The sequence below is a fragment of the Punica granatum genome, chromosome 4 (assembly GCF_007655135.1).
Source record: "Punica granatum isolate Tunisia-2019 chromosome 4, ASM765513v2, whole genome shotgun sequence".
NCBI lineage: Eukaryota > Viridiplantae > Streptophyta > Magnoliopsida > Myrtales > Lythraceae > Punica > Punica granatum.
Genome location: NC_045130.1, coordinates 11,665,246 through 11,683,740, shown reverse-complemented (window position 1 = coordinate 11,683,740; position 18,495 = coordinate 11,665,246). Strand labels below are relative to the sequence as shown.

Genomic DNA, 18,495 nt, shown 5'->3' with positions numbered 1-18,495 from the left:
AGTATATATATGAATTTAAAATTCAATAAAGATATCTAATCAAGCTCACGCTTGAATAAAAAAAATCTAAACTAATAGATTGAGAATTAAGGTTGTCCAAAAAAACTAAAAGATCAGAAAATTCGAACTGACCCACCTAGAACTAATCCGAATCTTCATGTTTTTTATAATTTGGTTCAATTCTAGGGTCGGTTTACTTTTTGTAGCTCGGATTCAGATAGGGTTTGAAAATCCGTTTGCCCCAAATCGTCTCAAAGTTATATTATTTGTATGATTTCGTGTTTGATGAAACTTTGACCCTTATAGACCCTTTTAGTTTTATCTAGTGATAGTGATGCTGTTATAGTCTATGGAGTTTTATACTGCGTTTGGTTTCAAAATAGAATTTTAAAATCAAATTTTAATTTTGAAAAAGAGTGGTAAAAATAAGGCACACCATTTGACTTTGTATGAGTTATTTTATTTTGTTGTGAAAAAAGAGTAGTATAAATGGGGTCCACCCATTTACTTTGTATAAGTTATTTCGTTTTGTTGTGGATATACTTAAGTTAAAGTAAGATTTTAAAATTCTACTTTGAAACCAAACAAGCCAATTAATATTATTTGAGTGAAGTTATTGTCGTTCAACTTTTATGTGGTTAATCAAGAATTATCTTATTTTTGTTTTTACTAAGTTTGTCTTTTAAATCTTTATTGTATTCGTGTTAGCCGAGAATCGACTTGAAAAACCCGATCAGTGGAGGTTCAGTTTTCTTCTTAATTTTGGATTCAGTTCTCCATAATAGTTTTAAAAATCCGACCATTTCGGATCCCGAAAAATTGTTTTCATGCCCATACCAAGCCGCCGCGTGCACAGCTCTACTAAGAATATCCATAATTTTACTGAAAGATCTATATTACAAATAGGAGAAAAGCGAGAGTTGGTGTAAAATTCTATTGCCAATTTTGCCCATATCAAAATAATATAATCAATTACTAGCCACTAAAATTATGGACAAAATAATAATTTACATAATCTTTAACTACCAGGCGGACTGTCTTTTCCGAAATATATTTCCTCTTCCTTTCTTTCTCTCTGGCATTCTTATGCTCAGACTCAATTAATTTTTCATTAAACTCCATCTCACAATTTCTTACTTTCAATTTTTAATCAATGTTAGTGATTAATACAACAAATTACGTGCACACATATTAAAAAATCGTATAAATTGATTATAATTTTTTAGATATTTCAAAATTTTAAGAAGAAAATATTCCAGTAATGCATGATAGATATGCGTCTTAAAATAATAAAATAAAAAGAAATTAAAAAAGTATGAGAAGTCTCAACCTCAAAATCGAGCTCAAAATCTTACAAGCGGATGATGAACAGCTCAAGGAAGGAATGCTCGAGCCCACGAAAGTCTAACCATTACGCGATCACCGAAAAAAAAAACAAGAAGTCTTACTATTACATCAGAAAAATAAAAAATAAAATGTAAGGGTTAGGAGCAAGAGCAATAACATATCACAAGGGCTTAATCCACCACTAACCAAACATAAGGCAGGACCAGCCATATGGTGGCTTTCAAACCCCTTTCGGTCGGCAAATGTGCATCATCAAGAAAGAAAATGAGATTCGACCTTCCGGTACCAAATTTCAATCGGGACACCTAATGCACGAGAAAGCAAGCGCGAAATAAGAAAACGGGACCATATTTTTCAGAGTGCCACTGCATTAAGCCGCATTCTCGAAACGTCCATAACCCCTCTTTGGCCCGTCTTCTAGCTCTCTCCCTTCACAAGAGGGAGGGAAGTAGAACTAACAAGAAAGCCCGACCAATTGAGAAGGTTCTAGCTCGCTTACGAAATCAGCCCTGTGCACACGTGTCACCATCTCCGGCCACCTTAAACTGACGAGAGAGAGAGAGAGAGAGAGAGAGAGATTATGAAGGTGCTAACGCTGATAAATGGTAGACCGAAAACCTTCACTCCGCCATTAACGGACCAGCCTTCCTGCCTTCATTCTTCAATTCAATCTTCTCGGCCAATTCGCGAATTCTCACTGCGGAGACCTCTGAAGGTACGTCGTCATCATCTTTCCACCATTTCCTGCTTGATTGCTTTCATCGATGTTGAACTGCTTTCTCAAATCTTATGACAGTCAGAGGTTGAGGTTCATTTCCCGTGGTTGAGTTCGGAAATGTGCGCTCCGTTCTTAGTCCGGACGCAAAGATCATTGATAGATCACATCTCGTGTTCAGGATTTTGTTTTGCATTTTAAATTTTCCAGTTATGTGAGTAAGACGGATGAACTTTCAATGAACCAGGAATATTTGATGGATCATAAATGTTGAACTTCTCAGTTAGCATGTATGATGAGATTGTTGACGGTTGATGAAGGCAATCATGGTGTTTGCCTTAATCATACAATCATGTCCTCTATTATGGCTCTCGGATTTGATTTACCTTCCTATAGTTCTTGCTATAGATTCGATTGAGTTGCTCTCTTCAAATGCTAAATCATATAAATCCCCCATGCGACTATGAGTATTTTTTCCGTGCTCTTCGAGATCTTATGGTGGGGCAAATCTCCAAGAAATGGTAGTTTTTTTTTTTTTTAAAGGCAAAACGATAGTCGTCACCATTGTATTTGGGGTTTTACAGGAATAGTACAATGGAGAGGGAAAGACAAGCCAGGGACACTTTCTTCAACATTGATCACCCGTCTAGAAGCTTCCCCGGGTTTGGAGATTTCCCTAGCCTTGTTGGGGGCAGGGATCTATTTGATGACCCATTTTTTACCCGGCCATTCGGCAGCTTTGGTGGAGGAGATCCATTTCACAATCTCTTCCGGCCAGTCGGCAGCATATTTGACTCCAACGTGAGCAATGGCTCCATGGATGATGCTTCAAATTCTGGTTCTAACAAAGGTGTTGTCATTGAAGAACTGGACTCTGATGATGAGAGCGAACTCACTGCAAAAGCAGCTACAATGGCTACAGAGGAGCACTATGTAGGTGATCAAAAGCACAAACTTGTGAGCGGGGAACCCTGGGTTGAGCACCCAGACAATGGTGCCGAAGGTACTTGACAGTTTTCATTGCTGTTCTAATTATATGTTTGCTGCATACTGAAGAGCCAGTTGATCTTGGTAAGGAGCTAAATTCTTTTGGTTTGATGTGACTGACATCAACAGCAAAGAAAAGTATGATGCTGAACAGCAGAAGCGACCATAGCAGGGCTCAAAGGACTCAGGATCAGACTAAAAACTTCAGTGTACAGACTTCTAAAGTTACCTATGGGGGTGTCAATGGAGCTTACTATACTTCAAGTAGGACTAGAAGCAGAGGCAGTGATGGGGTAATTAACTTCTTTAAGTAGTTACAATTGTATTTTGATCTCTCGCAATCTTATTCTAAACTTTTGAGCTTCCAAGCAGGTGGTACTGGAGGAAAGCAAGGAAGCAGATAGAAGTACTTGTCAAGCAACGCATAGGATTTCTAGGGGTATAAATGATAAGGTCTGTGATGATCGCCTGAGAAACTATTTGTGATGATGTTAAAAATTCTCTCCGGGTCATTATATATACAGTGTGAAACTTGATGAATGTTGATTCTTTGCTGCTTCATTTTCACCTGTTTTGTTTCCGTTGCATGGCCAACTATCAGTCCTTTAATAAAATTGGGACTGACAGTTGAGATTATTTGGGCAAAAGCCAATAGTCACCTAGGTGTAAGACATTATAATGGAAGCTTTGTGTTATAGTTTTGGTGTTCGAAACTCTTTCATTTCCTTGAAACCCTCCATTTAAATGCAGCGTAATGATGGGAACCTGTTTAGAATTTTCTAATCCCTTCCATAGATTATCTTGTTAATTAAAGAGATGTTGGTTGTATAGGGTCACTCCGTCACAAGGAAGCTCAACTCTGATGGTAAAGTGGACACAGTGCAGACACTGCATAATCTAAATGAAGGTTCATTTCTTCTCACCTTCATAGTTCTTGAAGAAGGTACAAAATGAATTATTTTGGCAATGGCAACTGATGTAGTAAGCACTTGGCAGATGAGTTGGCAAGTTTCGAGAGATCATGGACGAATAGTGGGAGAGACCATTTGCCTAATCAGAATAATGTTCATGACGCACGGCTAAGTGAAGGTGAGTTATACTCTACATACATTTTACTTTTGGTTAAGACTCCCTTTTCAGAGTAAATATGTGCTTTTCAGCTGGAATCAAGCTTACTTAAGGTTGTGATAACTTTATTTGCGGTGCTAGTAGTTTATTTGTCAATGAAACCTTTTTGGAACAGCATTTTAATCTTTTAGTTACTCATATGTTTTGACCTCTACGTAGTTGCTCTGATGGGACATGATGATAAATCTTGACACCCAGTCTTACTTGCATTAATTGGTGCAAGATGGTGATGGTGTTCGACCTTTTATCTGATCCGATTGTTGTCTCCTTACATCATCAGGCCCTTACAGGTCTTCTTAGTTTCTTTTCCTGGTTGCATGATCAGTATCTCAGACTAATATACTGGCCTCAAAAAGTTATTTTTGCATCTATGGCCTCTGTTTAATAGCATTTAAATCTTCTAGTTACTCATGTGGTTGACCTCTGCATAGTTCTGGTGGGACATGATGATAAATCTTGACACCTAGTCTTACTTGCATTAATTGGTGCAAGATGGTGATGGTGTTCGACCTTTTATCTGATCCAGTTGTTGCGTCCTTACATCATCGGGCTCTTAAAAAGGACTTGTTAGTTCGTTTTCCTAGTTGTATGATGAGTATCAGACTAATATATCGGCTTCAAAAAGTTATTTCTGCATTTATGAGCGGGTGATTGGCTATCCGCATAAACTGTGTCTCGGTTCTGCAGGTGATGCTCTGGGAAGTTGGAGACGTCCATTTGTGGACCGTGGGAGGTTCAGGTCAGATAATTCCACAAATAGCAGTAAAAAGGTGGTTAGGATAAATATTGACTGAGCTACATATGCTCCATTTACTTTTAAATAGTATGTATATACATATACACAGGTGCAGTTTGTCAGGGTGAAGATTTCGTTTCTTGCTAGAGGTGAGCATCTGATGATGATATGGTTGTACCACTGTATGAATAAATTGTCATAAGTTTTGAGAATTTGTGTTCCGTGCGGTTAGAAAACGTGCGTGTTTTTCCTTGTATAGGTTCTATTAAGGAACAATAGACAGTTTGATGGACATTGTTGTGTGGTGTTGTCTGCCCTTCCCTTAGTGTAAGAATGAGTGGGGTTATCATACTCTGCATACAGAGCAGTATGGATAAACTGCAACACAGTCACTTAACACTAGTTCTGAGCCTAACATATAGTGTGAAGCTCGAGTTTGGCTCAGTCAGAAAAGATTGAGCTTGAAAACTCCGTTTTCAGTGCACCTGAGCAGTGAACTGAGTATAAGCTTTAAGCAGGAAGTGAGCTGAATAAAGCTCGGCTCAGCGTGATCGGTCCAAGATTAGAGTAGAGTGCCAGGTTCACGTTTGATATTTTGATTAAGCTCGAAGTTATAAGCAAACAAAGAAATGTAAGGAGGGTTGTAATTGTGTCGGCGGAACACGACTCAGGTTGGCCCTAGAGTCAAAGACTGATGCCGGTAAGCTTCGTCTGCTGGATAACCAATTTGATTCAAACTCATGTTGAAAGGGATTAGTTCAGATGTCGTGTAGTCGATGCCTACTAGCTTGCGAGCAACTCGTGTTGTTTCCGCTTTCTCGACAGAACAAAAGAGGAATTAACAGTAATATTTAATTTTGTCCAGAAATTGCTAATAAATAGTTAGCACCACATCTCAACATGGATATGTTGAATACCTTTTGTCGAGAATTGCTCGCAAACAGGATATGTTGAACTGCTAGAAAGGATTTATTTTATTGACGTAGATATGTTGCCTACGCTAGCCAAGATTTCTTGCTCCGTCTCGGTCCCTAGTCATTGACTACTTCTACGGGCATTATGCCGTAATTCTTGCCATCTCTATAACACTCTCGATTCAAACTCTCATTCAAACTCTCATGTTGAAAGGAATTAACGGTTATATTTAAATTTAAATTTTCAAGTTAGAGAAATTGAGAAATTCTTACCATCTCTATAACAGTCATTTGATTAGAGAAATTGAGGACCCCTTGAGAATGAAAAACAATATTTCAATCTTCACAAGCAATAAGAGGGTAAATTACATAAATTATCTATGTTCATGTTAGGGGGCAAGATATCCTAAATCTCCTTAAATAACAGAATAGGATGAGTTTTGGCCTTTTGGGGAGGTCGTCTAACACGAGAAAGATGTTTCGGAAAATTGGTCTTTTGGATGGGTGGTATCGTGCTTATTTTTCCCATAAATATGGTGCAAAATTTTAAAAGTCAAGAGATAAAACTAAAAATATCCTGTAGCTCTAGGAACAAACTGCGTTATATATCTCTATATTTTAGAGAAGCAATCAAGGTAGGAGATGAAGTAGCTAGAGGAAATGGAGATAAAGATCACATTTAAATCATTATAATTAAATCCATCTTCAAATTAGATGGCAGTGATTGAAAAATATATAGATCCGAAGAAAAAGCTCAGTGGTTTCTAATCAATCCAGTGACTAATATACTGATCTTTTTTTTAAGTTATAAGGGATATCTGTGAATTTAGTATAATGAGATATAAATTTTAATAATTAATAAAGGGACACCGATAGTCTTACTTAATATCGAACTTGAAACATCTTAGTTATCAGGTGAGAGCGCATGACATCGTACTACAACTTCTTTTGATCTAATATATTGATTTTAATTGCTTGGTACATATCGTTGCCAAGAAAACTTGAAATAAAAAGAGTAGAATATTATAGTTCTTTTATTCGTTTACTACAACATTCTAGTATTTATAATACAGTCATATATAGTCCATATTGATTTTTCATTTTAACCCTAATAAAACAAAATAAGTAATTACAAAATTATTTTTATTTTTATTTTTTTATAGACTAGAAATTAAGTAAGATATATAATATAACAAATTGAATAAGTAAGAGGAAGCAAAAGAAAGACCATACTTTTGAGCACTTTTGACTTTTGACTTTTGAGCAATGTGAGAGAAAATACGAAAGATTTTCTACTCTCACAAACATTTTTAGTTCTACATTATTTTGATAATTTATCATATCATATTATATTATATTATATATTTAATCTTATATTTGATGAATAAAATTTAAAAAAAGAAAGAAATTTCGTCTATATGTATTTTATTATATTAGGTAATTTAAAATTAAAATAAACATATTTAATTCATAAAAAAAAAAAAGAAAATGAAATAACCGGTTCCGTGCCTTTCCTTTCTGTGTCCAATATCCGGCGCTTTTTTTTTCATTAAAAAATGGATAGTATACATAATAGATCTAAGACGAGACCGAAATTTGTTCTCTTTTTATGTCCAAGGTCCATGATAAATATTTTTCAAAAGTTCTTGAACATTATAATGAAAGCCTTCATTAGTAAATTAATGAGATTAAAAGATAGAGAATTTAAGGCCTATACGTGAAGTGAAAAATATTGTTCTACAGTGACAAAGCATGGACATGATATAATAGTTTACACATAACGAATGGCACAACAAAACAAAATTCATTAAGAACGCATTTTGAAGGCAATATTTACCAACAATGTTCTCGTCAAATATACGTAGAGATTCTATGATCTAGAGTTATAGGGCCTGGCCGTGCCTGGATCGATGTGGCCATCTACAGCTTCGTAAAGGTGGTCGAAGGATAGTCGGAGGGCTGCTAAAGAGTCATGCCATTGGAAAGTTATCCAGAACATGGATATATTACTATCAGGCTACAGAACAGACCATTCATTTCTTCAATTATGGATTGTCTAGTCTCTCTTCCCCATATTTCATAGTACTTTCATTATTAGTCAGGCAACAAGTTAAATCCGAATATTTTCTCTAACCTCTTAAGTAAAAAAAAAAAAAGCTCAAGCCAACTCGAGTGCAAGAAGTCTCAAGTCAGCGGTCATTTCTTAACCTTTGAAGTAAAGGTGCAAGTTTGTTATTAGTGTTACCAAAATTTAATGAATGCAGATTTCTATAATGATAAGAATGACAGAAAATATAATGAATGACGAAAAAACCTTGACCATCCGGAGCTTCATCAAATATGCAGAATGATACTGCTAATGCAGCTGAAAGAAGGTTTTGGTAGAGCTTTTTTGCAGCTTTAGCATTCGGTGAGGAGGAACGACTATGAAAAGGGAAAAGTGATTCATGCTAGCCCAATGGGGGCCTTTTGTGTTGGCCATAGCAATTGGGTGCCGACCTACCGCGATATGAGTTTGGATACCCTCCAGTAAAACTCGAGTGCAACGTCAATGACGTTGCGTGGTGTGACTTGAAGCTTGTTATATCAACATGTCACGGTTGATATAACAACATGAGATGAGAGAGGAGTGTGGCGGTTGGAAATGAGAAAGTCTTGGATTCTTTTGAGTTGTTTTCATTAATTAGATTAACTCACGCTTTGCTGTGTACCTTAATATCTTCTCTCGGTTTTTTTTTATGTGAATTCTAACTCAAAACTTTACTTGATATATTTCATACTGTATACTCAAAAAGTATGTGTCAAATTTCAACAATTGTATATTATAATAAAATGACATTATTATTATATCGGTATTTATTGCAATTTACTGATGCAAGTATAACATTAGACCTTGTAACTTTATTGAAATGATTATGGAAAATTAAATGTTCATTTGAGATAAATTATATTATATATAATATATATTTATTTCAATATCTCAAAAATATATCTTCTCTATAGTACCTTCTTTGATTGACATTATTCATATATAGTTAATTTTTGTATTTAATGAAGTATAGATACCATAAACATAAATAGTAAATACTTTTTTTTTTCAAAACTTGTAACTCAAGAAAGAATGAGAAAACAAATATATATATATATATATATATGATGAAAATGAAAAGGAGTAGGTAAGAGGATTTTAGGGGATTGTGTTGTGATGTTAAGGCGTAAAAATGAAAATTATAAATTTGTTGATAGCATAGAAAGATTAGAGGGATGTTTTTTAAAATCATCTTCATTTTAAATTTTTGGGTGTAAGAGTGACCAAAATTTTCCTTCTACATGAAGATTCATACTTGGTTTGTACTTTGTATTAAGAAAATTTATTACAACTAAAAATAAACTATTGAGAGTTCTCTTCCCACCACTCAATTAAAATATAATATTTTTTATATTCTCATAGATGATGCGGCTAAGAGAGCTTCTTAGAACTCTCTTTTAGCATATAGTATAGATATAGATTTATTGGTAGCGTAGAAAGAGTAGTGGGAAAGTTTTTATGTTGAGTTTTTTTAAGTGAGAGTTATTTTAAGATTTTTGGTGTGAGAGTGACAAAAAGTTTCAATCTAAATTGAAATTCATACCTATTATGTACTTTTTATTAGAAAATTAATATTAAAAATTTACATAAAATATAATATTTTTTTACAGTTTCATAGATGATGTGGCTACTCTAGGAGAGTTCCATAGACTATTTCCGCTGGGTCTTTCTTTTTTGTATCTCTGAGTTGGATCTCACACTATCGTATAGATGCCACATAAATGAGAGACACAAAAAATAAAATGAGAGACTCAAACTTCAATGGTCATCTCTGGATTGAATCTCTATTATGGACCCCCACACACACATATATATATAAGTATAGGTGAGAGGAGGCCGAAAGACCATACTTTTATGTGAACTCTAGTATTTGAAAAGTTAATGAATTTTGACTAATCCAGTTCGAGTTTATTAGCTCACTAAGGCGTAAAACTATTACAGTATGGGTTTTCTTTGCGCACAAGGCTCTGATTAAAAATTTTACTTAAATAAATTAAGGGTCGAATTATTTGAACTAATTCACTTCGCTAGGCGAAAACACAGATTTCGTGCTATGGACTCCTTTCCTGTTATTTATTTATTTATTTAGTCTTTTTTTTATTATAAATTTGGCCAGGAGAGGGGACCTTCTAAGAAAGAGAGCTTCCTTCATCGGAAGGGAGACATTGGGCAAATATATGTAGCACAGTTACAAATGTGTCTCGTGCATGGTCGGTTATGAACATGATCTAACTCTTGGATTATGTCGGAGTTATATATCTATATGGTACACGAATCAATTTATACCATCTTCTAAATGTCTTGGCATTGATCCGACCCTCGGAAACACTGTTTCCTGGTACGTTAGGTATGTAGGAATAAGATGAAATTGCCATGTAAATTAACTAAATTTTTACATGCTAAGCAAATCCATTTCTTAGATTTTCGTAGATTCTTGCTACGGGCGTCTCTGATATACCTAGGTATAGGATCCGATGACAAACGTCCATTTATAGGCTATATTTTGTCATGGGAAATGTCGAAACATTATCGTCCTAGTGAATATGATGCCTACCCGGTTTTGATCTCGCAACTTCAACTAGGGGTCATGTAACCCGACAACTATAATAAAAATTCATCGATCGCGAATAAAATAACAAAAATATTGTTCTCGCACGCTCCATCGATATTGTCCCCAAGACATTGTCTAGTTTCCGCCAACACGGAACCGGACCAGCTCTAATTAATATTACATGCCTTGTCCTGAGAGGCATGCAACACATCAACATTCAACTCAAAATTTTATTTATTGTATAACTGCATTTTAATTAATTTTCTACTCGTGTATTCATAGATCTCCATTAATGCAACTCATGCATGTTGTTGCTTTATCAGGAACCTCACAGCTAATTTTGCACATACAATAGTTCGATACCGCATCGACCACCGTGTGCGTGCAAGCACCATCTTAGGCAACTATTTCGACATCCTATACCAGTGATATATATATATATATATATATATATAATGGTGTTCGATTCTGACCATAGTATTTATCTGCAATCTATGCCTGTTGAGATCGAATCTAATGTATACAATTTTGAAGACAAAAGGAATATATCTAAGAAGAAAAGGCAATAGTTTAAATTTCATATGAGAGGTTTTCGCTCGAATTAAATTAAAAAATAGACGTAAATTATGAATGTTCTTTGCTTCTGGGAAGTGCCATGCAGGATTGCTCATGGGACCATGTTGGAAACATGTGGAAACCTAGTTGGCTACATGTTCCTCCATTGTTTCATTCTGCAACATGCAAGTTTATATACATGTCTATCTTAGAAATCTATCTATTTCTATTGTAATTATAGTATTATCTCTTTCTTTCTTTTTTGTTTTCTTTCTTTTGCCCATTTTTTTTTCTTTCCATGCATCTAGTCTTTTTAAATCTTTCAATTTAATTTTCTTATGTTTCTTTTCCTTTCAATTTTTGATTCCTTTGTATTTCTTTTTTAAGTGAAACAAAAAGGTGTTCCCAGGCCATTTGTTGAGCTATTCCGTGTTTGTCCGTTGATTTGATCCTGATTACGAGAAATTTCGAATGAGTTTTGGATAAGTAAGGTTCGTCAACTGACATTGTAATTTGTCAATTGTATCACACCTCTTAATTGACAATCTCGATAGACTTTTTCTGGTTAAACAGAGGTCCATAGGTCTTAGAAATCTACCTCTATATGTTACTACTCAAAGGGACTGGTATCCCATGCTTTTAATTGGACACTCGCATCCCTATTCCAAGTATATATCAATAACCCATATAAGTTTTCTTAGCTTGTACCAAATTTAATTAATTGTTGCAAGTCAACTGTCCTTTTTATGCATTGTTACTATTTGTTGGGGACCAAATATTAATTTGTTCATATTCCTGTCTCAGTCATACATCTCTTTCGATGTCATCAAGAAACATTGGAGACTAACTCCCAATGCTTTTCCTCAAAACCAATAAGACTTGTACTTTCTTGCCTTGGAACATTGCTTATGCTCCGGAATATGATCGACGCATATCATGTGTAAAATTGCTGGCTCAATCACGTCCTTTTGTGAATATGAGAGGCCTTGACCCCATTGAATCGCCGTGACATGTATTTATAATTAAGCAAAATAAACAATGTTATATGAATTTATCTGCAATGTGCAGATATCACATACATACCGTAATAATATCTTTTAGCAAAACTGTTTCAAATTATCAAATCGATATTAATTAAATTAGCTCTCTGCAAATTGCCTCATGTGTTTGTTTCAAATAATAATATAGCATGTTCAGCCGATTGATTAAGCCAGTTGTCATGGTCGTAAGATTCCCATTATTGGGAAGCTTCCTTAGATGCCTTCATTACTGATAATTTAATCTCCCATTAGATCAACAAAGCCCATATATAAAGACATGATCACCCTGCCTATCTCCAACAAAGCTTTGAGCTATCTAGTCTTTTGTCTGATCAAAGCAAGATCAACATTCGTATATTTCGTGCTCATTGCATTAAGCTAGTCTGAATAATAATTGATGGCTTGTTGGTCAGCCGAGAACGCCACTAAAGCTTATCTCAGAGCCTTGAAAATGGTACGTGGTCCAGAATCCACCTTGGTCCTGATATACGAATAGGAATCACCATGTTAAAAGTGATCTCATTTCCGTTGGCAATTCGGTTCTATTTCCTTGAAGCTTTTATATCTCGTAGATGACCACTTTCGGAATCTATTGTTGTTATTTTGTTCTATCTAACCGAACTTTTCGGTTTTCTTGCAGGGCAAAAGAGGGAAAGAGCCTGATGTAGCAGAGTTCATCTCTGCACTTGCAGCAGGAAACAATGCACAGCTAATGGTGATGGCATCTTCTGGAGCCATTGACAATACACCCATGGCGCTCGGTTTAATTGCAGCAGCCCATCAAACCAAAGGACGGGTCATGATGATCTTGAGTTCATTCCAAGAACTGCAAGTGTACGAGAACTCTCTCGGACCTCACTCCAGGTTCGTCGAGTTCTTGGTTGGAGACTCCGCTGCCCTTCTGCTGGATGAGCTCAAAAGTGCTGATTTTGTTCTCATCGACTGCAAGAGCGACCACCAAGAACAGGTGTTTAAGGCCGCGAGCGGAAACTCCAATGGAGCTCTCATTGTGGGCTATAATGCTCAGCATGAGGGAGGCAAATGGAGCAGGAGTGAACTAACAGACACGCAGTTTCTCCCGATCGGGGAGGGACTGCTGGTGAGTCGGGCAGTCATGAATAAAGGTTGTCGCAAGATCGGGGGCTTAACCAAGAAGAGCTGTTGGGTTGTGAAAGTGGACGAATTAACTGGGGAAGAGCACGTGTTCCGTATCGTTTCCCCTCGAACGAGGGATCATACGATCAGAGCTTAACTTCCTCAGGAGATTTTTGGGCGAATTTGATTCGAGTATTACTGACCTGTAATCTGTAGATAAACTAGTGATCGAAGGCCAATCTACAGGGTTTTTTCATAAAGTAGATTGTCAATGCGAAGTCCTAGTCCTAAATTGTGCTCGGTGCTAGTTTTGTGCAAGTATGCTGCAACTGTAAATCTTCTCCATTTTCAACTACTCTTCAATTCCCCGAACCATGATTCGGTCAATGTCAACTGTTAAAGTTAATAGAATAATTCATGACGATTCATAGGTACCTTGATATGACCAAGATAGGAGTTCGATATAATCAAGAAAGTTGATGTGAGATAGGAGTTTGATAGAACGGACTACGGAGTCTAGAATATTTCAAGAAATGACAATTTCACTCTCAGAAATTTTACATATTAACCATATGATAATGCATATGTGGATATGCTTGAACATATCGGAGGTCCACTAATGAATCTACTTTACAAGCCTTTAATGGTTTTCTGCATTAACAACAGTTACATGCTTAATATAGAAACAACTGTACTCAAGGACAGGACAAGGTTGTCTAGGGGCATCGTTTGACCATATAACCCTCCCAGAAAATGAGTCAGAAGTTAGAACCAGGTATGCTGAAACTTAAAGGCCACACACTCAGCATCCGAAAAACGAGCCAAGACACATACGGACTTGCCCCTAAGACTTAATCAAGAACTCCAACCTGAGCCGCTCAGCTCTTTCACGATTTCTTCCATGGAAGGCCTAAGGCTCGGGAAATCATGGGTACACAGGAGAGCAAGTCTGCTGAGCCTCTCTGCCTCGAACTCTGGGAAACTTCCTTCCAAGTTAGGGTCAATGAATTCACTGAACTTCCCTGACTCAGCACCCTTCCGGATTATTGGGTTGATCAGTGTTTTCCCTGAAAGAATCTGGAACACAAGCACGCCGAACGCGTAAATGTCGCTTTTGTCTGTGAATCGGCCGGTGGTTGTGTATTCTGGGGCAAGGTATCCCATAGCAGCAGAAGATTTGAGCTTTGAGAACAGGATGTCGTCCACAAGGAGCCTGTGAAGGCCCGAGTCTGCAAGCAGAGGATTGTTCCAGTGGTCAAGGAGGACCTTTTCTGCGGAGATGTTCTGGTGTATTACTGCTGGTTTCTTGCCTTTGCTTCTGTGGAGGTAGAAAATTCCTGACATAAAACGGGATTGCAGACATCAGTAGCGAAGTTAAACTGTTCTGAAGCATCATGCAAGTAACAGTGAAGGACATGGACATAGGAGAAACTGGTCAAGAAGCAAGAAGGTTGCTGGTATTGACGTTCCAATCTGTTCGAAAGCCTAAGAGCACGCACAGTACTCCAGTGCTTACACCTATATTGCAGCATTCCCCTGTGCCGAGACAATTAACCCAAAAGTAAAATTTAAACTAATTAATGAAGCAAAGGATACACTCATAGATTTCGTTCTAGTTTATGGACTTCCAATCTGCACAATAACTTGTAAAACTGAAAGTTAAGACTGTAAGAAGGAAATGGACCTACAGCCCTGTACTATAGTGGAGAACGGATACACCAAGAAATGGTACAAAGGACCCAGAAGTTGTTTGATACTGAACCGCCATAGTCGATGGGCTATATGCACAGGCCAATCTAAAGCGTTCCCCACATATTTCTGTAATACCAGGCTTGACCTTATAGATGATAATTACTACTAAAATTAGAGAAAGAAAAACAAGATTGGTCTAACCTTCGGCAATTCCTTTGATGACAGAAATCCTTGTGGACCATTCAAGAACCTTCCCGCTACCTTGCTCCACATCGAGGAACTGCAGTAAGTTCCCGTTGGGAACAAACTCAGAGATGAGAAAGCACTCACCCCTCCCCTTCGAGCAACAAAACCCTCTTAGCGTCACAAGATTCTCATGCTTAAGTGCGGTCAATAGCTTCAAACCCTTCACAAACTCGTTCTCATTGGACTTACAGCTTGTCTTCGCAATGCGCTTTACAGCAACAGAGGACCCATCTCTCAGAATTCCCTTGTAAACAGCCGAGAAGCTGCTCCTGCCCAATAGGTTCACCTCCAAGAAAGACTGGGTTGCCCGCTCCACGTCCTCTAGATTGAACATGAAACTCTCAAAGACCTCCCGAGAGAATGCAGTCCCGCTCCCAGTCCTACCCTTACCCATTGGGTCCCATCCATTGGAGTACTCTAAGCTGATGAGCGGGGATGCGCTCCTCCGGCGGACCTCCTTGACCTGATCAATGCTTAGCCTGTTGTGAACAACAAGCCAAAGATGTCAACAAAACACGTATAAGTGTAATATCAAGAATCAGGAATATATTCGTACTTCTGTCTTCTTTTCCACCCCCACTTTCCTGCCAAGCTTCTTTTTGCCAGGTAGTTTGTTAAATTTGCTTATAAAGTACCTGTTTTCTGAAGCGTCAAAGGCACTTCCAATTTTCTGTTTCCTCCGGCGGTACCACGAGAAAGCAAATAGTCCGGAAACAATGAATGCTACTGCCACTGTAAGTCCTCCAAAAACAAGACCAGTGTTAGGGTGTCTTGATGTGTTCCTGCAGTTGGGTTTCTGGCAATCAGGCTTAGTGAGATTAGCTGACTGAGGGATATTTTTCTTTGAGAGACTGTCAGGCCCGAGCGGCTCAGGTTTGCTCGGATCAATATAATCAGCAGCATGACAAGCTTCCAAGTTTGGAAAACCGAACCCGCACAGGCCAGGATTGTTCTGGTACTGGAAACCACTGTTGAGCCTCCTTAGTGCTAAACATTCGAACACACGGGAAAAAAAATGGAGTCAATTCACTTTCTTCTTCTGTTATGAGTAGGTTGTCAAAGTTAACGGCCCTAAGAGTAGGAGAGGGTCATGAAAGTAGGGAAGTCTCTTCAAGGAGGCCTGGTAAGTTCCCTCATCGCATTGATAAAGGGCAAGAAAAGCAAAACATAAGATCTGTCACCATACTTCCTTCACTGCTTTAACCGCCCCGACCAGCCCAAAGTTTTAATCTAATTTTCAGGAATTCAACAAAAAAGAAAGCATGTTTGAGAGCATGGGTGAGAGCAACGATGTTCAGCTACCTGGAGGAACATTGCCAGTGAGAGTATTGTTCCGAAGATCAAGGACTTGAAGCATCTGGGCATTTGCTAGTTTAACAGGGATCGGACCGAAGAGGCTGTTAAAGCTCAGGTCCAACCTTGTTAACACCTGAAGCTCACCCAAACTAGCGGGAATTGCACCTGTCAGATGATTGTATTGCAGAGCAAGAACAGTGAGCTTCTTCAGAGACCCGAGTTGTGTAGGGACACTTCCGGACAACTTGTTGTAACACAGCTGCAGAACTGTGGACAAAAGCACGGTGTCAAAACTCTACGGATGCCCAAACACAAATGAAGCTGGATTGAACTTCATGGACTAAACTAAGGCAGATCAATATTGCCAACAGATGAAATGCCAACCATCGAACATTCACTGTGGATGAGAATGGACTTACTCTACTGACTGCAACGTTGTATATAAAACTAAATAGAATTGCAGAAACCAAATCTTCTGTCAATTTGAAAAAAGGGAATTGCACCAAACTCAATTTCCCTACCTGCTTCTGGAATAATAGTTTTAAAAATTATTTTGGAAAATGGGCCTTATTTCTTTTATCGGTACTCATACAAACTTCCAATACCAAACAGCTGAGACTTCATATGACAAAAAGTGAGACTTCACTCAAACAATGACAATCAATGGAAAAGGCGAAAAAAAAAATCCACCAAGTAACTCTAATTAACAAAGGAAATCATTAAATTAAGCAGCATTGCATCATGCATGAGATCTAACTGAACCCACACTTCCCCATCCCTCAAACCTGAAAACACTGCAACATTTTGGTAACAAGATAAGGGGGAACACATAAAGATAGAAGGGAAGAAAAGCATACCTTGAAGGTTAGACATGTTCCCAAACTCAGTAGGAATGCCCCCAGAGAGATTATTCACATCGAGATACAAATCAGTCAGCTTACTCAAGCTGCCAATCTCCCTCGGAATCTCTCCACTCAGAGCATTGAAGTGAAGGTAGAGGCCAGTCAAGTCAGTGAGTTCCCTCAGAGCCGAAGGAATCCTCCCACTGAGGCCCTTCCCCTGAAGGGAGATGTTAGCCACGTGGCCCCACTCATTGCAAGCTATTCCCTCAAAGGACCCACCACAGGGGTCCGCGGAGGGAGTGTCAGTCCACGAGGTGAGGACTTGGTTCTGTGGGTCAAGAGAGGCCTTGATGGCCATGAGGGTAGCGAGCTCCGAGGTGGGAGTGGAGTGGGAGGCAGAGAGGAGGAGAGGCAGGATGAGGAAGAGGGAAACCAGCATGTTCATTTTGGCTGGTGAATGAGTGAGAACTGATGGGGAGTCCTTTTCTTGGAAAGATGGTGGCTTTGGCTTTCTAATGGTCTGGGGATAAAGAAAGGTGCCAACTTTTCAAACTTGGAGCAGAGTTTAACAGCTGAGGAAGGAACAGAGTGCGAGAGGATCGGTAGGAATGAAAAATCTCGGGAGATTTCTTTCTGGGTGTAAAGGTATGAACTTTGCGACTTTTTCAAACGCAATCTACTGAAGTTGATGAGGCCCAGCTTGCCCGCTTGGAGAGACGTGTGAAAATGAGCAGAAGGTTGGAAAACAGAGCATGGAAATTAAGAGATGAGCAGAGAGGAGCTCTCATCAGCTTTCAAAAAGATCTACTGCTAGCTTGAAGAATGAAATGAGAGGGAACCAGTTCACATTTCAAGGAAGAGGTCCAGCCTCTGTTTGTGTTTGGTATGGATGGAAAAGCTTCTGTCCACCAAGGGGAAACCGTCAATGGGGATTGTGCATGACAAAGAGGTGGTGAGGGGGGTGTGGTGTGGAAAGGGAAAGGCGAAGGAGTGATTGGACTTATACTTCTTTTTCTTTTCTTTTCTTTTCTTTTTTTTTTGGGTTTTGGGTGCTCGTGATGAAGTGAGTGATGGGACTCAACTCAGTTTGTAACTCGTCGTAACTCGGAAGGGGATGTTGGATTGGGACCAAGAGGCTGGAGAAGGAGATTCTGAAGCCAAACTTGGTGAAGCTCAGTGGAACTCCCATCGCACATTGGTCATTTCTATTTCGAGCAAATTCAATGCATTTCACGAGACCGAGTTCCTCGATATATATAACA

General features: G+C 38.2%; 3 protein-coding genes and 2 non-coding genes across 5 annotated transcripts; 4 read left to right on the top strand and 1 right to left on the bottom strand.

Moving 5' to 3' along the window:
• The first annotated feature begins 1,785 nt into the window (after positions 1-1,785).
• On the top strand, positions 1,786-5,207 carry LOC116206183. The gene is made up of 7 exons (XM_031538983.1): positions 1,786-2,062; positions 2,647-3,065; positions 3,179-3,342; positions 3,422-3,502; positions 3,881-3,956; positions 4,046-4,138; positions 4,865-5,207. The coding sequence occupies exons 2-7, from the start codon at positions 2,657-2,659 to the stop codon at positions 4,969-4,971; spliced, it is 930 nt and encodes a 309-aa protein (XP_031394843.1). The 5' UTR covers positions 1,786-2,062; positions 2,647-2,656; the 3' UTR covers positions 4,972-5,207.
• Positions 4,348-4,432, top strand: LOC116206458. Its single transcript, XR_004156691.1, has one exon. It is a non-coding gene; the product is annotated as a small nucleolar RNA U31b (small nucleolar RNA).
• On the top strand, positions 4,617-4,701 carry LOC116206459. The gene has a single exon (XR_004156692.1). It is a non-coding gene; the product is annotated as a small nucleolar RNA U31b (small nucleolar RNA).
• Positions 5,208-12,366: 7,159 nt separating the features above from the next.
• Positions 12,367-13,475, top strand: LOC116205184. The gene is made up of 2 exons (XM_031537692.1): positions 12,367-12,516; positions 12,703-13,475. The coding sequence occupies exons 1-2, from the start codon at positions 12,460-12,462 to the stop codon at positions 13,312-13,314; spliced, it is 669 nt and encodes a 222-aa protein (XP_031393552.1). The 5' UTR covers positions 12,367-12,459; the 3' UTR covers positions 13,315-13,475.
• Positions 13,476-13,679: 204 nt separating this feature from the next.
• Positions 13,680-18,217, bottom strand: LOC116205183 (leucine-rich repeat receptor protein kinase EMS1). The gene is made up of 5 exons (XM_031537691.1): positions 17,249-18,217; positions 16,398-16,658; positions 15,731-16,082; positions 15,051-15,574; positions 13,680-14,494 (listed from the first exon to the last, which is right to left on the bottom strand). Exons 1-5 carry the CDS (start codon positions 17,676-17,678, stop codon positions 14,013-14,015), a joined length of 2,049 nt encoding a protein of 682 aa, XP_031393551.1. The 5' UTR covers positions 17,679-18,217; the 3' UTR covers positions 13,680-14,012.
• Between the last annotated feature and the right edge of the window lie 278 nt (positions 18,218-18,495).

Coding starts and splice junctions, on each gene's coding strand:
- LOC116205183 (XM_031537691.1), bottom strand. CDS start 17,678: ATGAACATGCTGGTTTCCCTCTTCCTCATCCTGCCTCTCCTCCTCTCT. Junction 16,083..16,397: donor CACTGGCAATGTTCCTCCAG/GTAGCTGAACAT, acceptor TCGAATGTTTAG/CACTAAGGAGGCTCAACAGT. Junction 15,575..15,730: donor TTTGACGCTTCAGAAAACAG/GTACTTTATAAG, acceptor TGTTCACAACAG/GCTAAGCATTGATCAGGTCA.
- LOC116205184 (XM_031537692.1), top strand. CDS start 12,460: ATGGCTTGTTGGTCAGCCGAGAACGCCACTAAAGCTTATCTCAGAGCC. Junction 12,517..12,702: donor ATCTCAGAGCCTTGAAAATG/GTACGTGGTCCA, acceptor GTTTTCTTGCAG/GGCAAAAGAGGGAAAGAGCC.
- LOC116206183 (XM_031538983.1), top strand. CDS start 2,657: ATGGAGAGGGAAAGACAAGCCAGGGACACTTTCTTCAACATTGATCAC. Junction 3,066..3,178: donor CCCAGACAATGGTGCCGAAG/GTACTTGACAGT, acceptor TGACATCAACAG/CAAAGAAAAGTATGATGCTG. Junction 3,343..3,421: donor GAAGCAGAGGCAGTGATGGG/GTAATTAACTTC, acceptor GCTTCCAAGCAG/GTGGTACTGGAGGAAAGCAA.